Source organism: Hoplias malabaricus, chromosome 2 (assembly GCF_029633855.1).
Source record: "Hoplias malabaricus isolate fHopMal1 chromosome 2, fHopMal1.hap1, whole genome shotgun sequence".
Classification (NCBI taxonomy): Eukaryota; Metazoa; Chordata; class Actinopteri; order Characiformes; family Erythrinidae; genus Hoplias; species Hoplias malabaricus.
The window spans coordinates 16,259,161-16,275,713 of NC_089801.1; the positions used below are offsets into that span (position 1 = coordinate 16,259,161).

Below are 16,553 nucleotides of genomic sequence, written 5' to 3' on the forward strand. Positions count from 1 at the left end.
AAGTGAACAAGGAACAGTTTGGGACGCAGCGTCTGAGAGAGTCCGGGCCCCAAACTACAGCATCCTGGGGGAGGAGTCAACAGAATCCGGATGTAGTGCTGCAGGTTTCCGGTTTTTAAAGCCTCTAAAGTACAGAATCGTTTTGTGCCAAAAAAATGTGCAAATAATAATTTAAAAATCAAACAAAATTAAGAATGAAAGAAAGTCACTGAAGCAGTGTTGACATGTGAGTAATTTTTATGCTTATAATTTTTTTCTTTGATGTTAAAAGAGTCTGGTGTTTGATGTTTTGGCGCCACGCTGTGGTCTTTTCTGACTCCGCCCGCGCCCGCTCCGCGACGTCAGAAGGCGGAAGGCTTTGTTGTGTGTGCCCCTGTCCAATGAGCGCGCGGGGGGCGTGGCCTGTCGGAAAGCGGGTGTGCTGAGGCGCTGACGGACAGGTGAAGCAGGAGGCGCCATGTTTCTCAAAACGGAAGAGAGCGAGTTTCAGTTTAAAAACTGAGTTTAGTTTGAGCCCGAGTCCGGTGTGAGTCGAGCCCGAGTTTGCTCTGAGCGGCCCGGGCGGTGTCAGCGGGTTCGGTTCGGTTCTGGGCGGTTGTGAAGATGCCTCTGGCGCAGTGCGCGGATCCGTGGCAGAAGTTTCCTGTGAGTCCTCCGGAGAACGAGGTGAGGACAGGGGACAGACAGGGGACAGGGGACAGGGCCCCATTTAGAAACACTTTACTCTGTAACCCGTTCACTCCTTTAACTGTTTACACTTTAACTCCTTCACTCCCTAAGTTCTGTACACCGCTGTGTGTGTGTGTGTGTGTGTGTGTGTGTGTGTGTGCGCGCGAGATCAGGTTGTTGTTCTCTGATTCTGTTTCACAAAAAACAAGAACATAAAAATCCAAATAAAACTAATGCTTTAAAAAAAATCACACACACACACACACACACAGTGACACAGAGACACGCACACACACAAAATTCCAGACATTCTGGTATCCTAGGAAGTGTGTGTGGTTTGATCAGCATTGCAGTAACATGTCTGTGCTTGTGTGTGTGTGTGTGTGTTTCAGGATGACTCTATGGGAGATGATGAAGCTCCAGTGGCTGTAAGTTTCTCTCACTCTGTTATTGTTGTTGCTCTTTGAACTGACCCAAGATCCTTAGCGGAGTGGACGAGGGTGAGGTGTGTGTGTGTGTGTGTGAGTGAGTGTCAACATTAATCAGCTGTAGATCTAAAGTTTAATAAAGACATTCAGAGCTGAGAGAGACGTTGAGACTGGCTTTATGTTTAACTCACACTTATCTCTAAACTGGATCTGCTTTTCTGTGTGTGTGAGAGAGAGAGAGAGACACACACAGAAAAGTTGCAAATCATGTTTTCTTGTGGTGGTGTTGTACACTGACTTCCCTTTTCTGGGGTGGTGGTGGTGGTGGGGTAACTGTGTGTGTGTGGGGGAGGTGAGTGTGTGTGTGTGTGATCGGGTAACTGTGTGAGTGTGTGGGGTTGAATGTGTGTGTGTGTGTGGGAGGGGGGTAACTGTGAGTCTGTGGGGGTGACAGTGTGTGTGTGTGTGTGTGTGAGGGTGACAGTGTGTGTGTGTGTGTGGGGGGGGTGACAGTGTGTGTGTGTGGGGGGGGTGACAGTGTGTGTGTGTGTGGGGGGGGTGACAGTGTGTGTTTGGGGGTAACTGTGTGTGTGTGGGGGGGGGGGTGGTAACTGTGATTGTGTGTGTGTGGGGGGGGGTTAACTGTGAGTGTGTGTGTGTGTGGGGGGGGTTAACTGAGTGTGAGTGTGGGGGGGGTAACTAAGTGTGTGTGTGTGTGGGGGGGGGTAACTGAGTGTGAGTGTGTAGGGGTAACTGAGTGTGTGTGTTTGGGGGGGTAACTGTGTGTGTGTGTGTGGGGGGGGGTAACTGAGTGTGTGTGTGTGTTTGTGGGGGTGACTGTGTGTGTGTGGGGGTAAACTGTGTGAGGGTGACAGTGTGTGTGTGTGGGGGGTGATTGTGTGTGTGTGGTCGGGTAACTGTGATTGTGTGTGTGGGGGGGTGGTGGTAATTGTTAGTGTGTGTGTGGTCAGGTAACTGATTGTTTGTGTGTGGGGGGGAGGTTAACTGTGTGTGTGTGTTTGTGTGTGGGGGGAGGTTAACTGTGTGTGTGTGTGTGGGGGGGGGGTAACTGAGTGTGTGTGTGTGTGGGGTAACTGAGTGTGTGTGTGGGGTAACTCAGTGTGTGTGGGGGTGACTGTGTGAGTGTGTAGGGGTAACTGTGAGTGTGTGGGGTTGTGTGAGTAACTGTCTGCTGCTCTTCCTTAGGATGAAGGTCCGGTTAAGGAGATCAGAATTACACATCTGGTTAAAGAAGGGTCAGAGAAAGCTGACCCGCGTCAGTTCGACTTCCTCAAAGTTCTCGGGCAGGGTTCGTTTGGAAAGGTCTGGAACATTTGGAGTCACACGCTTCACCCTTATCACTCATCAATAAGCCATCAATAATCATCTCTCACTGGTTAATACAGCAGTGTGTGTGTGTAGGTGTTCCTGGTGAGGAAGGTCACAGGTCCAGATGCAGGACACCTCTACGCCATGAAGGTCTTGAAGAAGGCAACACTGAAAGGTGGGAAAGTGTGAGGGGGGTGGGGGGTTGAGGGTGTGTGTTTGTGTGTGTGTGAGGCTGTTGGGGGGGGGGGGGGGGGGCTTGGTGGGGGTGTGTGGGTTGTGTGAGGATGTGGGTGTGTATGCGAGTGGGGGGGTGAGGGTGGGTGGTGTTCAGACTTCAGGCAGATTTCAGCGTTGACTCAACACAGAGCTCTATGCTATTGTGAGCATTTATTATTCATCGCTCTGCTTTTACACATCCACACCACTAGGGGCTGACTCTCAAACTTCATCCTCTACACTCTGCAGTACACACTGTACTGGTGCAGTGGAATTACATTTATAAACCTCTAAATTGCACTCTGTAGGGAGTAGGGCACTGTTTGGGACGGAGCAGAGTTCACACGAGGTGTGTGTGTCTGTGTGTATTCTCAGTGAGGGACAGAATGAGGACAAAGATGGAGAGGGACATCCTGGTGGAAGTGAATCACCCGTTCATCGTCCGGCTGCACTACGGTGAGTGGATTAATCCCAGACTCTTACCAGGACGGGCCTCAGCACGTCAGAGGGTGATGGGTAGGGTGGTAATGGGCGAGTCAGAGGGTGATGGGTAAGGTGGTAATGGGCTAGTCAGAGGGTGATGGGTAAGGTGGTAATGGGCGAGTCAGAGGGTGATGTAGTAGGATGGGCAGGTCAGAGGGTGATGGGTAGGGTGGTAATGGGCAAGTCAGAGGGTGATGTGCGGGTCAGAGGGTGATGGGGTAGTGTGGTAATGGGCGGGTCAAATGGTGATGTGTGGGTCAGAGGGTGATGGGGTAGGATGGTAATGGGCGGGTCAGAGGGTGATGGGGTAGGATGGTAATGGGCGGGTCAGAGGGTGATGGGGTAGGGTGGTAATGGGAGGGTCAGAGGGTGATGGGGTAGGATGGTAATGGGCGGGTCAGAGGGTGATGGGGTAGGATGGTAATGTGCGGGTCAGGGGGTGATGGGGTAGGGTGGTAATGGGCGGGTCAGAGGGTGATGGGGTAGGATGGTAATGGGCGGGTCAGAGGGTGATGGGGTAGGGTGGGTGGTAATGGGCGGGTCAAAGGGTGATGTGCGGGTCAGAGGGTGATGGGGTAGGATGGTAATGGGTGGGTCAGAGGGTGATGGGGTAGGGTGGTAATGGGCGGGTCAAAATATGATGGGGTAGGGTGGTGATGGGTGGGTCAGTGGGTGATGGCCGGGTCAGAGGGTGATGGGGTACGGTGGTAATGGGCGGGTCAGAGGGTGATGGGGTACGGTGGTAATGGGCGGGTCAGAGGGTGATGGGGTAGGATGGTAATGGGCGGGTCAGGGGGTGATGGGGTAGGGTGGTAATGGGCGGGTCAGAGGGTGATGGGGTAGGATGGTAATGGGCGGGTCAGAGGGTGATGGGGTAGGATGGTAATGTGCGGGTCAGGGGGTGATGGGGTAGGGTGGTAATGGGCGGGTCAGAGGGTGATGGGGTAGGATGGTAATGGGCGGGTCAGAGGGTGATGGGGTAGGATGGTAATGGGCGGGTCAGAGGGTGATGGGGTAGGGTGGGTGGTAATGGGCGGGTCAAAGGGTGATGTGCGGGTCAGAGGGTGATGGGGTAGGGTGGTAATGGGCGGGTCAAAATATGATGGGGTAGGGTGGTGATGGGTGGGTCAGTGGGTGATGGCCGGGTCAGAGGGTGATGGGGTAGGGTGGTAATGGGCGGGTCAGAGGGTGATGGGGTAGGGTGGTAATGGGCGGGTCAGAGGGTGATGGGGTAGGGTGGTAATGGGCGGGTCAGAGGGTGATGGGGTAGGGTGGTAATGGGCGGGTCAGAGGGTGATGGGGTAGGGTGGTAATGGGTGGGTCAGAGGGTGATGGGCAGTGTTGTAGGTGGAGGGTGATGACAGAGTGGGTGTTGTTCAGCTTTTCAGACGGAGGGGAAACTTTACCTGATACTGGATTTCCTGAGAGGAGGAGATCTGTTCACTCGGCTCTCTAAAGAGGTAAGGTCACCCCTCCAGACACCCCCCATAGTCCCCCATTTATTGATCACATATGTGTTGTGAAATTTGTGTGTGTGTGTGTGTTCAGGTGATGTTTACAGAGGAGGATGTGAAGTTCTACCTGGCGGAGTTGGCTCTAGCGCTGGATCACCTGCACAGCCTGGGGATCATCTACAGAGACCTCAAACCAGAGAAGTACACACTAATCTGTAATTTAACCCTGATCCGGGGTTGGACATGCTCGGGTGGGCGTGGTGTATTCATTGTCGACCTGTGTGTATGAGGGTGTGAATGCAGTGTGTGTTTGTTGTAGTGAAGCTGAATCTGAGTGTTGTGTGTTTTGCAGTATTCTTCTGGATGAAGAGGGCCACATTAAACTCACAGGTAAGTTTCAGTCTCTGTCAGTGTTCAGGGGGGGCGCTGTGTCCAGGTTCTGACCGGTGCCTGCCCACTGCGCCTCTTTCCAGTCCGGAGCGAATGTGTGAATGTCTCTGATCTGTCTGTTTGATGTGAACAAAGATTTCGGGCTGAGCAAGGAGTCGGTGGACCATGAGAACAAGGCGTATTCCTTCTGCGGGACGGTGGAGTACATGGCTCCAGAGGTGGTGAACCGGAGAGGACACACCCACAGCGCCGACTGGTGGTCATACGGCGTCCTCATGGTGAGGGGGTGGGGTCTGAGGGGGCGGGTCCTCTTTAGCACCCATTATACTGCTGAGCTTAGTTCTGTTGGCCTCACGCTGTCCTCTCTGTCCACAGTTTGAGATGCTGACCGGGATGCTGCCCTTTCAGGGTAAAGACCGAAAGGAGACGATGACGATGATTTTAAAGTGAGTTCTTCTGTGAGACTGGACTCCAGGTCGTCCCTGAGTGGGACTCAAGCTGATCTCAGCCTCTCTGTGTGTCCGCAGGGCCAAGCTGGGCATGCCACAGTTCCTCAGTCTCGAGGCGCAGTCTCTGCTCAGGAACCTGTTCAAGAGGAACCCAGGGAACCGGCTCGGTAAAGTTTCAGAACTCGTGTGGGGTGTGCACCCCAACACTGACACTAGCGTTAGAGCTACAGCATCCTGATGTGAGTCTGAGGCTGGGTAACGTAAATAGATGTTTGTTTGTTTGTTTGTTTGTTTAGGGGCAGGTACTGACGGGGTGGAGGAGATAAAGAGACACTCGTTCTTCTCCACCATTGACTGGAACGTGAGTGTGATCAGGGCTGAAGGTGTAGAGGGAACTCTAAAGGCTCTTTATTTTCAGTTGAACACAGAGCCATGGTGTATTTCCTCCAAAGCAGTAACCCTGGAGGCCATGGGGTGCAGTGTAGTGTTTTCTGTAGAGAGTAATGTTGCATTATCCGGTCCTCCTGTACCTCCTCCCCTTACAGTTCCTCCTTCTCCTCCTGCAACACCTCCTCATCTTACAATTCCTTCTTCTCCTCCTGCAACCCCTCCTACATCTCCTCTTCATCTTATACCTTTTTCTCATCTTACAATTCCTGCAACTCCTCCTACAATTCCTCCTCACCCTACACCTCCTCCTCATCTCCTCCATCTCCTCCCAACTCCTCACACTGCCTTCTCTCTCCTCTTTCTGTAATAAACATTATGTTATCAGCTCCTTTGACTCTGCACTCTACTGCACTCTAGTAGGATTGCTTAATATCCAGCCTAACAGAAAAGACACAGATGTGTGAGGACAGAGACAGGGATAGTGTGAGGTGGTGTTAATATGTGTGTGTGTGTGTGTGTAGAAGCTGTTCCGGAGGGAGATGAAGCCCCCATTTAAACCGATCCGTGGTCGTCCAGATGACACCATTTACTTCGACAGTGAATTCACCGCCAAGACTCCGCGAGGTCAGATGCCGTCCCTGTGTCCCAGTGTCTCTGCCTGTCCCTCAGCTTCAGGGTGTCTCTCCCTGTCCCTCAGCATCCCACTCTTTCTCCCTGTCCCTCAGCGTCCCGGTCTTTCTCCCTGTCTCTCAGCTTCCCGGTCTCTCTCCCTGTCATGATGTTTATTCCTCATTATTTCTGTTTGTGTCTTATTGTTTTGTGTGTGTGTGTAGACTCCCCTGGTGTCCCCCCCAGCGCGAATGCTCACCAGTTGTTCAGAGGGTTTAGTTTTGTTGCGGTGGGAGCAGACGAGAGTCAACCTCCCATTCAGACCAACACCAGCATCAGCGGAGCCCTGCAGGTGCGCACACACACACACACCAGCATCAGCGGAGCCCTGCAGGTGCGCACACACACACACACACACACACAGACAGACCAACACCAGCATCAGTGGAGCCCTGCAGGTACACACACACATACATACACCCCTCTCTCTTTCTCTCTCTCTCAGCTGCGCAGTACTCTGCAGTTCTCGGAGGTGTATGAGGTGAAGGAGGATATCGGAGTCGGCTCCTACTCCATCTGTAAACGATGCGTCCACAAGAGCTCGGGCCTGGAGTACGCTGTTAAAGTAAACAACCCACACACACACACACACACACACACACTCACTCACTCACTCACTCACTCACACTCTGTAGGTGATTAATTGATTTATTAATTGATTGTAGATGATTGATAAAGAGAAGCGGGACCCGGCGGAGGAGGTGGAGATTCTGCTGAGATACGGACAACATCCAAACATCATCACACTGAAGGATGTGAGTGTGTCTTCAGCGATGTGTATGTGTGTGTGCAGGTGTATGATGATGGGAGGGTGGTGTATTTGGTGTTGGAGCTGGTGTGTGTGTGTGTATGATAACGGGAGGATGGTGTATTTGGTGACGCAGCTAGTGTGTGTGTGCAGGTGTATGATGACGGGAGGATGGTGTATTTAGTGACGCAGCTAGTGTGTGTGTGCAGGTGTATGATGACGGGAGGATGGTGTATTTGGTGACGCAGCTAGTGTGTGTGTGCAGGTGTATGATGACGGGAGGATGGTGTATTTGGTGACGGAGCTGATGAAAGGTGGAGAACTTTTGGATAAAATCCTGAGACAGAAATTTTTCTCAGAGCGAGAAGCAAGTGCCGTCCTCCACACCATCAGCAGAACTGTGGATTACCTCCACACCCAGGGGGTAACTAACACACACACACACAGGGGGTAACTAACACACACACACACACACACACAGGGGGTAACTAACACACACACACACACACACACAGGGGGTAACTAACACACACACAAACACAGGGGGTAACTAACACACACACACACACACAGGGGGTAACTAACACACACACACACACACACACACAGGGGGTAACTAACACACACACACACACACACACACACACACACACACAGGGGGTAACTAACACACACACACACACACACACACAGGGGGGGTAACTAAAACACACACACACACAGGGGGGGTAACTAAAACACACACACACACACACAGGGGGGGTAACTAAAACACACACACACACACACAGGGGGTAACTAACACACACACACACACACACACGGGGTAACTAACACACACACACAGGGGGTAACTAACACACACACGCACACACACACACAGGGGGTTAACTAACACACACACACAGGGGGGGGTAACTAACACACACACACACAGGGGGGGGTAACTAACACACACACACACACACACAGGGGGGGTAACTAACACACACACACACACACAGGGGGGGTAACTAACACACACACACAGGGGGGGGGTAACTAACACACACACACACACACACACGGGGGGGGTAACTAACACACACACACACACGGGGGGGGGGTAACTAACACACACACACACACACGGGGGGGTAACTAACACACACACACACACACACACACACGGGGGGTAACTAACACACACACACACGGGGGGTAACTAACACACACACACACACACAGGGGGTAACTAACACACACACACACAGGGGGTAACTAACACACACACACACACACAGGGGGTGACTAACACACACACACACACACAGGGGGTAACTAACACACACACACACACACACAGGGGGTGACTAACACACACACACACAGGGGGTAACTAACACACACACAAACACACAGGGGGTAACTAACACACACACACACACGGGGTAACTAACACACACACAAACACACAGGGGGTAACTAACACACACACAAACACACAGGGGGTAACTAACACACACACACACACAGGGGGTAACTAACACACACACACACACAGGGGGTAACTAACACACACACACACACACACGGGGTAACTAACACACACACACACAGGGGGTAACTAACACTCACACACACACACACACAGGGGGTAACTAACACACACACACAGGGGGTGACTAACACACACACACACACACACGGGGGGGTAACTAACACACACACACACACACACACACACACGGGGGGGTAACTAACACACACACACACACACACACACACACACACACACAGGGGGTAACTAACACACACACACACACAGGGGGTAACTAACACACACACACACACAGGGGGTTACTAACACTCACACACACACACACACACACACACAGGGGGTAACTAACACACACACACAGGGGGTAACTAACACACACACACACACACACAGGGGGTGACTAACACACACACACACACACAGGGGGTAACTAAAACACACACACACACAGGGGGTGACTAACACACACACACACACACACAGGGGGTGACTAACACACACACACACACACAGGGGGTAACTAACACACACACACAAACACACAGGGGGTAACTAACACACACACACACACGGGGTAACTAACACACACACACACACAGGGGGTAACTAACACACACACACACACACACAGGGGGTAACTAACACACACACACACACGGGGTAACTAACACACACACACACAGGGGGTAACTAACACTCACACACACACACACACAGGGGGTAACTAACACTCACACACACACACACACAGGGGGTAACTAACACACACACACACACAGGGGGTAACTAACACACACACACACACACACACGCACACACGGGGGGGTAACTAACACACACACACACACGGGGTAACTAACACACACATACAAACACACAGGGGGTAACTAACACACACACACACACGGGGTAACTAACACACACACAGGGGGTAACTAACACACACACACACACAGGGGGTAACTAAAACACACACACACACAGGGGGTAACTAACACACACACACACACACACACAGGGGGTAACTAAAACACACACACACGGGGGTAACTAAAACACACACACACACACACGGGGGGTAACTAAAACACACACACACACACACACAGGGGGTAACTAACACACACACACACACACACACACACAGGGGGTAACTAACACACACACACACACACACACACAGGGGGTAACTAACACACACACACACACACGGGGGGTGACTAACACACACACACACACACAGGGGGTGACTAACACACACACACACACACAGGGGGTAACTAACACACACACACAAACACACAGGGGGTAACTAACACACACACACACACGGGGTAACTAACACACACACACACACAGGGGGTAACTAACACACACACACACACAGGGGGTAACTAACACACACACACACACGGGGTAACTAACACACACACACACAGGGGGTAACTAACACTCACACACACACACACACAGGGGGTAACTAACACTCACACACACACAGGGGGTAACTAACACACACACACACACAGGGGGTAACTAACACACACACACACACACACGCACACACGGGGGGGTAACTAACACACACACACACACAGGGGGTAACTAACACACACACACACACGGGGTAACTAACACACACATACAAACACACAGGGGGTAACTAACACACACACACACACGGGGTAACTAACACACACACAGGGGGTAACTAACACACACACACACACAGGGGGTAACTAAAACACACACACACACAGGGGGTAACTAACACACACACACACACACACACACAGGGGGTAACTAAAACACACACACACGGGGGTAACTAAAACACACACACACACACACGGGGGGTAACTAAAACACACACACACACACACACAGGGGGTAACTAACACACACACACACACACACAGGGGGTAACTAACACACACACACACACACACACACAGGGGGTAACTAACACACACACACACACACACACAGGGGGTAACTAACACACACACACACACACACGGGGTAACTAACACACACACACACACACACAGGGGGTAACTAACACACACACACACACACACACACACACACAGGGGGTAACTAACACACACACACACACACACGGGGGGGGTAACTAACACACACACACACACACACGGGGGGGGTAACTAACACACACACACACACACAGGGGGCAACTAACACACACACACACACAGGGGGCAACTAACACACACACACACACACAGGGGTTAACTAACACACACACACACACACACACACAGGGGTTAACTAACACACACACACACACACACACAGGGGTTAACTAACACACACACACACACACACACACAGGGGGCAACTAACACACACACACACACACACGGGGGGTAACTAAAACACACACACACACACACACAGGGGGTAACTAACACACACACACACACACAGGGGGTAACTAACACACACACACACACACACACACACACACAGGGGGTAACTAACACATACACACACACACACACACGGGGGGTAACTAAAACACACACACACACACGGGGGGGGTAACTAACACACACACACACACACGGGGGGGGTAACTAACACACACACACACACACAGGGGGGGTAACTAACACACACACACACACAGGGGGGGTAACTAACACACACACACACACACACACACAGGGGTTAACTAACACACACACACACACACACACACAGGGGTTAACTAACACACACACACACACACAGGGGGCAACTAACACACACACACACACACACGGGGGGTAACTAAAACACACACACACACACACACAGGGGGTAACTAACACACACACACACACACACAGGGGGTAACTAACACACACACACACACACACACACAGGGGGTAACTAACACACACACACACAGGGGGTAACTAACACATACACACACACACACACGGGGGGGGTAACTAACACACACACACACACACACACACACAGGGGGGGTAACTAACACACACACACACACAGGGGGGGTAACTAACACACACACACACACACACACACACAGGGGGGGTAACTAACACACACACACAGGGGGGGTAACTAACACACACACACACACACACCCAGGGGGTAACTAACACACACACACAGGGGGCAACTTACACACACACACACACACACCCAGGGGGTAACTAACACACACACACACACAGGGGGTAACTAACACATACACACACACACACATGCACAGGGGGTAACTAACACATACACACACACACACACATGCACAGGGGGTAACTAACACATACACACACACACACACATGCACAGGGGGTAACTAACACATACACACACACACACACACAGGGGTTAACTAACACACACACACACACACACACACACAGGGGTTAACTAACACACACACACACACACACACACAGGGGGTAACTAACACACACACACACAGGGGGTAACTAACACACACACACAGGGGGTAACTAACACACACACACACACACACAGGGGGTAACTAACACACACACACACACACCCAGGGGGTAACTAACACACACACACACACACACACACACACACATGCACAGGGGGTAACTAACACACACACACACACACACATACACGGGGTAGCTAATACACACACATGGGGTAACTAACACATACATATACACACAGGGGGTAACTAACACATACACACATGCACACGGGGTAACTAACACACACACATGCACGGGGTAACTAACACACACACATGCACGGGGTAACTAACACACACATGCACGGGGTAACTAACACACACACTCAAACACATACACGGGGTAGCTAATACACACACATGGGGTAACTAACACACACATATACACACAGGGGGTAACTAACACACACACACACACACACACAGGGTAACTAACATACATAAGGGGAAACTCACACACACTTACACACTCACAGGGGGTAACTAACACACACACACACATACAGGGGGTAACTAACACACACACACACGTGCACTAGGGGCTGTGCACGGCTCCATGGCCACGGCTGCAGGGCTCAGAGTGTTCCCACCTGTTAGTCTCTTACACTCCTGTACACTGCAGTCCCTTACACTCCACATTCACTCACTGAATGATCAACTGTTTGCTCGATGTATTGATTGGTCGATGTATTGATGGATTGGCCGTAGGTTGTTCACCGGGATTTAAAGCCAAGTAATATCCTGTACGTGGATGAATCCGGGAATCCCGAGTCCATACGGATCTGTGACTTCGGCTTCGCTAAACAGCTCAGAGCGGAAAACGGCCTCTTAATGACGCCCTGCTATACTGCTAACTTTGTCGCTCCAGAGGTACACGCATACACACACACACACACACACACTCTCACACACTCACATGCTGCTGTACAGGTAGAGTGATGAGGGAAGTCTGTGTTGTGGACGCAGGTGTTGAAGAAGCAGGGCTACGATGAGGCCTGTGACATCTGGAGTCTGGGAGTTCTGCTGTATACCATGTTGACAGGGTAAACACACACACACATTACACCTATACATGCAAAGTCTACACACATCTTACATACAAGGTCTGTCCCAAACCTCACGGAGCTCCCTGAGTTGGCGGCGCTCTTACGGTGGTCTGACCTCATGAGGCGGACTGTAGTTAGAGAGCGATGATGTCACAGCTTGTTCCCGCCCACTGCACACGGCCTGTGTTTACTTCATTCAGCGGCGAGCGGCGCGTCGGTGTTTCGGCGCCATGGAGTCTGCTCTTTATGTTTTTAGCATGATTTTAATTTTCTTTGCTCTGAGAGAAGAGTGAAACAGACGGGAGCTGTTCTGGCAGTGCATCATGGGAGTGCCTTCCCGATCTGGAACGGTTCAATGCTGACCTTAAAACTTCAGATTAAGGGTTAAGGTTAAGATATTTCAGCAGGCCGCGTATTTAATGTGTCTAAGACTGGGGACAGCTCACGTGTTCAGAGCATGCTCTAAAATACTCTTGGTGTTGACAGCTCACTGTCAGGAGTTGGGGCAGACCCACAATGTGCACACAGTCTACAGTGTGTGTGTGTGTGTGTGTGTTTTCAGCTTCACTCCATTTGCGAACGGTCCTGACGACACTCCAGAAGACATCCTGGCTCGGATCGGCAGTGGGAAATTCTCCCTGAGCGGAGGATACTGGAACTCTGTCTCCAACGAGGCCAAGGTCTCTCTCTCTCGCTGTTTCTTTCTTTCTCTCGCTCTCTGTCTGATCAATTCTTTTTTCCTCTTTCTTTGGAACTTGTTTATTTTATCATCACTTCACACTTCTCTCCCTCTGCTTGCCTTCTCTCTCTCCCTCTTCCCCTCTCTCTCTCCCTCCCTCTTTCCCTCTCTCTCTCTCTGTAGGATCTGGTGTCTAAGATGCTGCATGTTGACCCTCAGCAGAGACTGACTGCTGCTCAGGTCTTGCGTCACCCGTGGATCGTCCACAAAGACCAGCTCCCCAAGTTCCAACTGCACAGACAGGAGGCGCCGCAGCTGGTCAAGGTGATCTGTACATTTGACACAGTTAGCTCTGCCCACAAGATACCTCACTGTAAACTTCACACTCTGTTTAACTACTGCAGCCAATAGCCCTTCAGCTCATTTACATATCAGTCCCTTCATAAACATACACACCTTACAGAGTTCAGAGGAGGAAGATATTCACCTCTCTCTCTCTCTTTCTCTCTCTGTGTGTCTCAGGGGGCGATGGCTGCAACGTACTCGGCTCTGAACCTGAATGTGTCTCCGATGTTGGAGCCGGTCGGTCGCTCCACACTCGCCATGCGCCGAGGGGTTAAAAAACTCACCTCCACTGCTCTCTGACACCCCCCCCACCCCCCTGTCAGGAGCTGAGGACCAAAACCTGAGGATGTTAACGTTGTGTTTGTGTCGGCGCCTTGATCCCTGTATCACAATCAGCGCTTTATCAACGACAATCAGTTTCTCTTCTACTTTCACACAGTCTCGCTTTAATACACAGACCTGTGTGTGTGTGTGTGTGTGTGTGTGTGTGTGTGTGTGTGTGTGTGTGTGTGTGTGTGTGTGTGTGTGTGTGTGTGTGTGTACTGAGTACCCTGAGAGCAGTGTGTGTGCTGAGTACCCTGAGAGCAGTGTGTGTGTGTGTGTGTGTGTGTGTGCGCTGAGTACCCTGAGAGAAGTGGGTGTGCGCGTGTGTGTGCTGAGTACCCAGAGAGTGGTGTGTGTGTGTGAGTGGTGCAGAAGACACTCCGTTGGGAAATGAGTGTTGATCTAAAGTAGAGTGTCTCACCTTAGAGTGAACATTTCACCAAGATCAGAGAGAGAGAGAGGGAGGGAAGGAGGGAGAGAGAGATAGGGAGGGAGGGAGGGAAGGAAGGGGGGAGAGAGAGGGGGGGGTAGAGTGTTTTTAATTCAGTTTAAAATTCCATTTTTTCTGCTCTGTTCAGATTTTAATTTTCAATTTTTTTAAAAGTGCTTCCACCACTGCACTGTTTCCATTAAAGTGGCCACTATGCTGTGGCTAATTCGTACTGTTTTTCCCCCATAACCCTGGTCTCGAACCCGTCCCCCAGCGTGTCATCTTCGCCCGGGTCTCGGTGGGGTTGGTGTCAGGGGCGTGGTCTCCACTCTCAGGGTCTGAGGGAGCTGCTCTCTTAAAGGAACAGTTCTGTGAAAATCTGAATCCGATTCTGCACTGTCTCCAGTCGCTCAGAAGAGGAGGCTAATGTTGCTAACAATCACTGAAAGTCAGTAGTCACCCAAATAGCCTTTGTAAGCAATATGTTCCTGAATAGTCTTCAGACTGTGAGTCAGAGTTAGCCTCATAGCGCTGGCGCTAAAGTGGAGAATTGGGACAAAGCCTTTAACAGGATTAACCAATGACGGCAGAGGAGCGGCACGTTCCTGTCGGATGCCTCAGAGTTTGGGCTGTAGTTATTCAGCTAACTCTGCGGGTTGTGGAGCACCCCTGAGATCCAGAGAGTGGGTCCTTACTGACTTCAGCCCCTCATCCTGCTTTGGGCGGAGCATGAGGAGCCACCCCAGCGAGGGTCCGGTTCTGACCTCACGGCGGTCTGGGGACAGATGCTGAGCTCGTGTATAAACATCTGGAAAATTTTAAATGGGAACAGGTTCAAATCTCAGTCATTTTGTTTACTTTGCATTTCTCCAAGGATCCTGGTGTCCAATGTGGATGAGGAGGCGGAGCCTGGGAGACCCCGCCCACTCGTACACCATGTATTCTTAAATTTCAGAAATGCCTGTTCAGTGTCTGCCCCGACCAACTGATCCCCACCCAGGCTTGCTGACCACCCCGAGACCCACTGAACACTGATCCCGCCCCCAGACTCACTGAACACTTACCTCCCGCCCCCCAGACTCATTTAACACTGACCCTGCCCCCAGACTCACTGAACACCTACCTCCCCCTGACCCACTGAACTCCTACCTCCCCCAGACCCACTGAACTCTGACACCGCCCCCAGACCCACTGAACACCTACCTCCCCCAGACCCACTGAACTCTGACACCGCCCCCAGACCCACTGAACACCTACCTCCCCAGACCCACTGAACACCTACGTACCCAGACCCACTGAACACTGACCCTGCCCCCAGACCCACTGAACTCTGACACCGCCCCCAGACCCACTGAACTCTGACACCGCCCCCAGACCCACTGAACACCTACCTCCCCAGACCCACTGAACACCTACCTACCCAGACCCACTGAACACTGACCCTGCCCCCAGACCCACTGAACACTGACCCTGCCCC

General features: G+C 51.6%; 1 protein-coding gene across 1 annotated transcript; it reads left to right on the plus strand.

Moving 5' to 3' along the window:
- Positions 1–433: 433 nt before the first annotated feature.
- Positions 434–15,096, plus strand: rps6ka3a (ribosomal protein S6 kinase a, polypeptide 3a). The gene is made up of 22 exons (XM_066649866.1): positions 434–666; positions 1,062–1,097; positions 2,304–2,420; positions 2,520–2,601; positions 3,018–3,098; positions 4,506–4,585; positions 4,674–4,780; positions 4,932–4,969; positions 5,105–5,247; positions 5,345–5,415; positions 5,497–5,585; positions 5,715–5,779; positions 6,330–6,432; positions 6,642–6,769; positions 6,923–7,042; positions 7,143–7,232; positions 7,491–7,649; positions 12,961–13,122; positions 13,219–13,295; positions 13,861–13,978; positions 14,161–14,301; positions 14,500–15,096. Exons 1-22 carry the CDS (start codon positions 604–606, stop codon positions 14,620–14,622), a joined length of 2,193 nt encoding a protein of 730 aa, XP_066505963.1. The 5' UTR covers positions 434–603; the 3' UTR covers positions 14,623–15,096.
- The last annotated feature ends 1,457 nt before the right edge of the window (positions 15,097–16,553 follow it).

Excerpts from the sequence above, each read along its gene's own strand:
- rps6ka3a (XM_066649866.1), top strand. The coding sequence starts at position 604 with ATGCCTCTGGCGCAGTGCGCGGATCCGTGGCAGAAGTTTCCTGTGAGT. Across the intron at positions 5,780-6,329 it reads TCTCCACCATTGACTGGAAC|AAGCTGTTCCGGAGGGAGAT; the intron begins GTGAGTGTGATC and ends GTGTGTGTGTAG. Across the intron at positions 14,302-14,499 it reads AGGCGCCGCAGCTGGTCAAG|GGGGCGATGGCTGCAACGTA; the intron begins GTGATCTGTACA and ends TGTGTGTCTCAG.